We start from the raw sequence: 8,599 nt of genomic DNA, 5'->3' as shown, positions 1-8,599 counted from the left end.
GGGGGGTGACAAGGTGACGGGGGGGGTGACAAGGTGACAGGGTGACACGGGGGGGGGGGGGTGACAGGAGCCGGGGGGGTGACAGAGGCGGTGCCAAAGCTGTCGCGGCCCCGCCCCCCCCCCGCCTCCCATTTTGGTCGCCGGTCCCTTTAAATCCCCCCCCCCCAACCCGGCGCCACCGCTCGCCCCGCGCATGCGCGCTGACCCCCGCCCCGCCCCCTCCGCCGGCCCCGCCCCTTCCCCCCCCCCCAACCGCGCACGCGCCGGGGCCGCACCGCCGCGCGCCGCCGGGGCGGGAAAGCGCCGGGCCTCGCTGCCGTTGCCGGGGCAACCGCGACCCCCGCGGCCCCCCCTCAGGTATCCCTCCGCCCCCCCAGGTATCCCTCCGCGCCCCCCCTCCTCCGCGCCCCCTTTTCCCCTTCCAATGTATCCCTCCGCCGGGCCTGCCGCCCCCCACAGCCCCTATAGCCCCTCCCCCGCCCCCATAGCCCCTCCCCCGCCCCCTATAGCCCCTCCCCCAGCCCCCTATAGCCCCTCCCCCAGCCCCCTATAGCCCCTCCCCCGCCCCCTATAGCCCCTTCCGCGTCGCCCCGCCGGGACTCGTTGTTCCCCCCCCCCCCCCCCCCCCCCAGGCCTCCGGGCGCCTATAGCTCCCCCGCGCGCCCCTGTAGGGCGCCTATGGGTCCCTGTAGGGCGCCTATGGGTCCCTGTAGGGCGCCTATGGGTCCCTATAGGGCGCCTATGGGTCCCCTCGGGCGCCTATGGGTCCCTGTAGGGCGCCTATGGGTCCCCTCGGGCGCCTATGGGTCCCTGTAGGGCGCCTATGGGTCCCTATAGGGCGCCTATGGGTCCCCACGGGCGCCTATGGGTCCCTATAGGGCGCCTATGGGTGCCCTCGGGCGCCTATGGGTCCCTATAGGGCGCCTATGGGTCCCTGTAGGGCGCCTATGGGTCCCTATAGGGCGCCTATGGGTCCCCTCGGGCGCCTATGGGTCCCTGTAGGGCGCCCATGGGTCCCCGTAGGGCGCCTATGGGTCCCCTCGGGCGCCTATGGGTCCCTATAGGGCGCCTATGGGTCCCCGTAGGGCGCCTATGGGTCCCTATAGGGCGCCTATGGGTCCCCGTAGGGCGCCTATGGGTCCCTATAGGGCGCCTATGGGTCCCCTCGGGCGCCTATGGGTCCCCATAGGGCGCCTATGGGTCCCTATAGGGCGCCTATGGGTCCCCGTAGGGCGCCCATGGGTCCCTGTAGGGCGCCTATGGGTCCCCTCGGGCGCCTATGGGTCCCTGTAGGGCGCCTATGGGTCCCTATAGGGCGCCTATGGGTCCCTGTAGGGCGCCTATGGGTCCCCTCGGGCGCCTATGGGTCCCTATAGGGCGCCTATGGGTCCCCGTAGGGCGCCTATGGGTCCCCTCGGGCGCCTATGGGTCCCCGTAGGGCGCCTATGGGTCCCTATAGGGCGCCCATGGGTCCCCTCGGGCGCCTATGGGTCCCTATAGGGCGCCCATGGGTCCCTGTAGGGCGCCTATGGGTCCCCTCGGGCGCCTATGGGTCCCTATAGGGCGCCTATGGGTCCCCGTAGGGCGCCTATGGGTCCCTATAGGGCGCCTATGGGTCCCTATAGGGCGCCTATGGGTCCCTGTAGGGCGCCTATGGGTCCCTATAGGGCGCCTATGGGTCCCCTCGGGCGCCTATGGGTCCCTGTAGGGCGCCCATGGGTCCCTATAGGGCGCCTATGGGTCCCTATAGGGCGCCTATGGGTCCCCGTAGGGCGCCTATGGGTCCCCTCGGGCGCCTATGGGTCCCTATAGGGCGCCTATGGGTCCCCGTAGGGCGCCTATGGGTCCCTATAGGGCGCCTATGGGTCCCCGTAGGGCGCCTATGGGTCCCTATAGGGCGCCTATGGGTCCCCTCGGGCGCCTATGGGTCCCCATAGGGCGCCTATGGGTCCCTATAGGGCGCCTATGGGTCCCCGTAGGGCGCCCATGGGTCCCTGTAGGGCGCCTATGGGTCCCCTCGGGCGCCTATGGGTCCCTGTAGGGCGCCTATGGGTCCCTATAGGGCGCCTATGGGTCCCTGTAGGGCGCCTATGGGTCCCCTCGGGCGCCTATGGGTCCCTATAGGGCGCCTATGGGTCCCCGTAGGGCGCCTATGGGTCCCCTCGGGCGCCTATGGGTCCCCGTAGGGCGCCTATGGGTCCCTATAGGGCGCCCATGGGTCCCCTCGGGCGCCTATGGGTCCCTATAGGGCGCCCATGGGTCCCTGTAGGGCGCCTATGGGTCCCCTCGGGCGCCTATGGGTCCCTATAGGGCGCCTATGGGTCCCCGTAGGGCGCCTATGGGTCCCTATAGGGCGCCTATGGGTCCCCGTAGGGCGCCTATGGGTCCCCTCGGGCGCCTATGGGTCCCCGTAGGGCGCCCATGGGTCCCTGTAGGGCGCCTATGGGTCCCCTCGGGCGCCTATGGGTCCCTATAGGGCGCCTATGGGTCCCTGTAGGGCGCCTATGGGTCCCCTCGGGCGCCTATGGGTCCCTATAGGGCGCCTATGGGTCCCCACGGGCGCCTATGGGTCCCTATAGGGCGCCTATGGGTCCCTGTAGGGCGCCTATGGGTCCCTATAGGGCGCCTATGGGTCCCCGTAGGGCGCCTATGGGTCCCCTCGGGCGCCTATGGGTCCCCGTAGGGCGCCTATGGGTCCCTATAGGGCGCCCATGGGTCCCCTCGGGCGCCTATGGGTCCCTATAGGGCGCCCATGGGTCCCTGTAGGGCGCCTATGGGTCCCCTCGGGCGCCTATGGGTCCCTATAGGGCGCCTATGGGTCCCCGTAGGGCGCCTATGGGTCCCTATAGGGCGCCTATGGGTCCCCGTAGGGCGCCTATGGGTCCCCTCGGGCGCCTATGGGTCCCCGTAGGGCGCCTATGGGTCCCTATAGGGCGCCCATGGGTCCCCTCGGGCGCCTATGGGTCCCTATAGGGCGCCCATGGGTCCCTGTAGGGCGCCTATGGGTCCCCTCGGGCGCCTATGGGTCCCTATAGGGCGCCTATGGGTCCCTGTAGGGCGCCTATGGGTCCCCTCGGGCGCCTATGGGTCCCTATAGGGCGCCTATGGGTCCCCACGGGCGCCTATGGGTCCCTATAGGGCGCCTATGGGTCCCTGTAGGGCGCCTATGGGTCCCTATAGGGCGCCTATGGGTCCCCGTAGGGCGCCTATGGGTCCCCTCGGGCGCCTATGGGTCCCCGTAGGGCGCCTATGGGTCCCTATAGGGCGCCCATGGGTCCCCTCGGGCGCCTATGGGTCCCTATAGGGCGCCCATGGGTCCCTGTAGGGCGCCTATGGGTCCCCTCGGGCGCCTATGGGTCCCTATAGGGCGCCTATGGGTCCCCGTAGGGCGCCTATGGGTCCCTATAGGGCGCCTATGGGTCCCCGTAGGGCGCCTATGGGTCCCTATAGGGCGCCCATGGGTCCCCTCGGGCGCCTATGGGTCCCTATAGGGCGCCCATGGGTCCCTGTAGGGCGCCTATGGGTCCCCTCGGGCGCCTATGGGTCCCTATAGGGCGCCTATGGGTCCCCGTAGGGCGCCTATGGGTCCCTATAGGGCGCCCATGGGTCCCTGTAGGGCGCCTATGGGTCCCCTCGGGCGCCTATGGGTCCCTATAGGGCGCCTATGGGTCCCCGTAGGGCGCCTATGGGTCCCTATAGGGCGCCCATGGGTCCCCTCGGGCGCCTATGGGTCCCTATAGGGCGCCTATGGGTCCCCGTAGGGCGCCTATGGGTCCCTATAGGGCGCCTATGGGTCCCTGTAGGGCGCCTATGGGTCCCTATAGGGCGCCTATGGGTCCCCTCGGGCGCCTATGGGTCCCTATAGGGCGCCTATGGGTCCCTGTAGGGCGCCTATGGGTCCCTATAGGGCGCCTATGGGTCCCTGTAGGGCGCCTATGGGTCCCTATAGGGCGCCTATGGGTCCCCTCGGGCGCCTATGGGTCCCCGTAGGGCGCCTATGGGTCCCTATAGGGCGCCCATGGGTCCCCTCGGGCGCCTATGGGTCCCCGTAGGGCGCCTATGGGTCCCTATAGGGCGCCCATGGGTCCCCTCGGGCGCCTATGGGTCCCTATAGGGCGCCCATGGGTCCCTGTAGGGCGCCTATGGGTCCCCTCGGGCGCCTATGGGTCCCTATAGGGCGCCTATGGGTCCCCGTAGGGCGCCTATGGGTCCCTATAGGGCGCCTATGGGTCCCTGTAGGGCGCCTATGGGTCCCTATAGGGCGCCCATGGGTCCCTATAGGGCGCCTATGGGTCCCCTCGGGCGCCTATGGGTCCCTATAGGGCGCCTATGGGTCCCCGTAGGGCGCCTATGGGTCCCTATAGGGCGCCTATGGGTCCCTGTAGGGCGCCTATGGGTCCCTATAGGGCGCCCATGGGTCCCTATAGGGCGCCTATGGGTCCCCTCGGGCGCCTATGGGTCCCTGTAGGGCGCCTATGGGTCCCTATAGGGCGCCTATGGGTCCCCTCGGGCGCCTATGGGTCCCTATAGGGCGCCCATGGGTCCCCGTAGGGCGGCGGCCGATGTCGGACTCGGGGCAGAGCCCGGCGCCGGGCGGGCGGCGGCGCTGGAGGGAGAAGGAGCCGGAAGGGGGCGGAGACCGGCGGGTGGGCGGGGCTACGGGGGGTGGGCGGGGCTACGGGAGGGGCGGGGCTAAGGGGTGAGCGACGGGAGGGGGCGATGGGGGGGCGGGGCTTTGTGGGGGTGGGCGGGGCTGGGGGGTGAGCGACAGGGGGGCAGGAGGGGAGGGGGCGTGGCTGAGGTGGGCGGGGCTGGGGGTGATGGGAGGGGCGATGGGGCGTGGCTAAGGGAGTGACGGGCAGGTGGGGAGGTGGGCGGGGCTTGGGGGTGAGTGATGGGAGGAGCGATGCGGGGGCGTGGCTAAAGAGGGGGCGGGGCTTGGGGGTGACGGGCAGGTGTGTGGTTGGGGCGGGGCTTATGGGTGAGGTGGGTGGGGTTTGGGTGAGTGGCAGGGCACTGGCAAGGGGCGGGGCTAATGAGGGGGCGTGGCTCGTTGGGAGGTGGGCGGGGCTTGGGCACGGTGCTGTAAGGGGGCGGGGCTTGGGCGTGGGGGGTGCCATAAAGGGGGCGGAGCCGGGGGTGAGTGACAGCGGCGGGTGGGGGGGCGTGGCTACAGGGAGGGTGGGTGGGGCCGGGGGGCGTGGCCCCGCCTGACCCCGCCCCCTCGCAGGAGGGAGGGGAGGAGCCCCCGATGCAGAAGACGCCAATCATCCTGGCCAAGCCCCCGGGGGAGCGGGTGAGTGGGGGGGGGCGTGGCCGGGGGGCGTGGCCCGGGGTGGGCGTGGCCTGGGCCCCGCCCACCCCCGCTGACGTCAATTTCCTTGGGGGGGGGGGGCGGCAGCAGCAGCAGCAGGCGAAGGCGGGGCCCGGCCCGGCCCCGCCCACCCCCGCCCCGGCCCCGCCCATCGTCCTGATGAAGGCGCGGGGGGAGGAGGGGCGGGGCGGGGGCGGGGCCGGCGCGGGGGAGGGGCCGGCGCTGGCCCCGCCCCGCGAGAGGGAGGGGCCCCGCCCCACCCAGCCCGTCTACCAATTGCACGGCAGGGGGCTGCCCCCCCCCGGCGCCCTGGACCGTGAGTGGGCGGGGCCACGGGGGGGAGGGGGCGGGGCTAAGAGTCGTGGGCGGGGCTGGGGGGCGGGGTTAAGGTTTGGGGGCCAAAGGGGTGGGGAGGAGCTTGGGGGCGGGGCTAGCGCTGTGTGGGAGGGGCTACAGGTAGGGAGGAGTGGGCGGGGCTAGTGGCTTGTGGGCGGGGCTAGTGGCTTGTGGGCGGGGCTAATGGCCGGTGGGCGGGGCTAATGACCCCTCTGTGGGCAGGTAATAGCTGGTGGGCGTGGTTATTGGCTGGTGGGAGGGGCTAATGGAGTGTGGGCGGGGCTAGAGGCCTCTGGGCCGGGCCATTGGCCGGTGGGCGGGGCTAATGGTAGGCGTGGTTCAAGGGTGGTGGGCGGGGCTAGAAGGCTCTGGGCTGGTGTGGTGGGCGGGGCTAATGGCAGGTGTGGTTAAAGGTTGATGGGCGGGGCTAATGGCGGGTGGGCGGGGCTAATGGGCGTGGTTAAAGGTTGACGGGGCGGGGCTAATGGTGGGCGTGGTTAAAGGGTGGTGGGCGGGGCTAATGACCGGTGGGGGGTGGCTACTGGCCGGTGGGCGGGGCTAACGGGCCGGTGGGCGGGGCTAGCGGCCTCTGGGCTGGGCTGGTGGCCGGGGGGCGTGGCTAATGGCGGGCGGGCGGGGCTAGCGGGCGTGTCCGCGGGCGGGGGCGGGGCCGGGGGTGGGCGTGGCCCGGACGGTGGCCGCCCCGCCCCCAGCGGTGGCCGGGCAGGCCCGCCTGGCCGCCCCCGAGAAGATGAAGACCAGCATCAAACTGGTGGACGAGCAGATGAACTGGTGCGACAGCGCCCTGGAGGTGGGGGCGGGGCCCGGGGGGAGGGGCGCCTCCGGGGGGGGGGGGGGGCGGCCCCTATAGACCCCTCCCCCCCCCCCCCCCCCGGGTCCCCTATGGGATGGGGGGGGCCTATAGGGGTCACACAGACGCCTGGGTCCCCTATAGGGATTGGGGGGGGGGGGGGTCTATAGGGGTCCCCCGGATGCCTGCATCCCCTATAGGGGGTCTATAGGGGGTCTATAGGGGTCAATGGGACGCCTGCATCCCCTATAGGGGGTCTATAGGGGGTCACCCCCACTGCAGGGTCCCCTATAGGGGGGGTCTATAGGGGTCACTTCCCCCTCCTGAGTCCCCTATAGGGGGTCTGGGGGGGTCTATAGGGGTCAATGGGATGCCTGCATGCTCTATAGGGGATCTATAGGGGTCACCCCCACTGCAGGGTCCCCTATGGGGGGTCTATAGGGGTCGCTTCCCCCTCCTGGGTCCCCTATGGGGGGGTTGGGGGGGGTCTATAGGGGTCAATGGGACGCCTGTGTCCCCTATAGGGGGGTCTATAGGGGTCACCCCCTGTCCGGGGTCCCCTATGGGGGAGGGTCTATAGGGGTGGGCCCTTCTCCTAGGTCCCCTATAGGAGGTCTGGGGGGGGTGGGGGTGTCTATAGGAGTCCCCTGGATGCCTGGGTCCCCTATGGGGGATCTATAGGGGTCACGTCCACTCCAGGGCCTTCTATAGGGGGGGGTCTATAGGGGTCACCCACCCTCCTGAGTCCCCTATAGGGAGCCGGGGGGGGGTCTCTAAGGGTCAGCCCCTCTCCTGGGTCCCCTATAAGAGATCTATAGGGGGCACCCCCTGTCCTGGGTCCCCTATGGGGGGTCTGGGGGGGGTCTATAGGGGTCAATGGGACGCCTGCGTCCCCTATAGGGGGTCTATAGGGGTCACCCCCTGTCCTGGGTCCCCTATAGGGGGTCTGGGGGGGGTCTATAGGGGTCAATGGGACGCCTGCGTCCCCTATAGGGGGTCTATAGGGGGCACCCCCTGTCCTGGGTCCCCTGTGGGGGGGGTCTATAGGGGTCGCGGGGGTCGCCCAGCTGCCTGGGCCCCCTATAGGGGGGTGGGGGTGGGGTCTATAGGGGCGGCCCCTCCTCCTGGGCCCCCTATAGGGGCCGGGGGGGGTCTATAGGGGCGGCGCAGACGCCCGCCCTCCCCTCCCAGTTCCTGCTGGAGCAGACGGACGTGCTGGTGGTGGGAGCACTGGGGCTGCAGGGCACCGGCAAGTCCACGCTGCTCTCCCTGCTGGCCGCCAACCAGCCTGAGGAGGACCCCCGGTACTGGGAGCACTGGGAGGGACTGGGAGGGGGACTGGGGGGCACTGGGGGGCACTGGGAGGGGCTGGAGGGGGACTGGGAGGGACTGGGGGGGCACTGGGAAGGGAATGGGAGGGACTGGGAGGGGACTGGGAGGGTCTGGGGTATACTGGGAGGGGACTGGGAAGGACTGGGAGGGACTGGGAGGCACTGGGAGGGGACTGGGAGGGACTGGGAGATACTGGGAGGGACTGGGAGGGGGACTGGGAGGGGGACTGGGGGGCACTGGGAGGGACTGGGGGGCACTGGGAGGGACTGGAGGGGGACTGGGGGGCACTGGGAGGGACTGGGGGGCACTGGGAGGGACTGGAGGGGGACTGGGGGGGAAGTGGGGGGCACTGGGAGGGACTGGGAGGGGCCTGGGAGGGACTGGGGGGGACTGGGGGGCACTGGGAGGGACTGGAGGGGGACTGGGGGGGAAGTGGGGGGCACTGGGAGGGACTGGGAGGGGCCTGGGAGGGACTGGGGGGGACTGGGGGGCACTGGGAGGGACTGGAGGGGGACTGGGAGAAACTGGGAGGTACTGGGGGGCACTGGGAGGGACTGGAGGGGGACTGGGAGAAACTGGGAGGTACTGGGGGGCACTGGGAGGGGCTGGAGGGGCACTGGGAGGGACTGGGAGGGGTTGGAGGGGCACTGGGAGGGACTGGTGGGGGACTGGGGGGTACTGGGAGGGACTGGGAGGGGCTGGAGGGGGAGTGGGTCGGTCTGTGGGTCCCGCCGTGGGTCCGGCCGTGGGCGTGGCCGGGGGCGTGGCCGTGGCCGTGGCCGTGGGCGTGGCCGTGGGGTGCCAGC

General features: G+C 71.0%; 1 protein-coding gene across 1 annotated transcript; it reads left to right on the top strand.

The window, feature by feature from the left end:
* Positions 1–282: 282 nt before the first annotated feature.
* On the top strand, positions 283–7,765 carry SMG9 (SMG9 nonsense mediated mRNA decay factor; the record flags this gene model as incomplete). Its single annotated transcript, XM_082339145.1, has 6 exons — positions 283–357; positions 4,552–4,646; positions 5,231–5,296; positions 5,402–5,630; positions 6,364–6,461; positions 7,653–7,765. Coding segments are annotated over exons 2-6 (590 nt in total), but the record flags the coding sequence as incomplete, so codon positions are not given.
* Between the last annotated feature and the right edge of the window lie 834 nt (positions 7,766–8,599).

This window comes from Platalea leucorodia, assembly GCF_965183815.1.
Source record: "Platalea leucorodia genome assembly, contig: HAP1_HAP1_SCAFFOLD_467, whole genome shotgun sequence".
In the NCBI taxonomy this organism is placed as follows: domain Eukaryota; kingdom Metazoa; phylum Chordata; class Aves; order Pelecaniformes; family Threskiornithidae; genus Platalea; species Platalea leucorodia.
The sequence above is the reverse complement of the archived record's forward strand: the minus strand, read 5'-3'. Positions and strand labels throughout refer to the sequence as shown.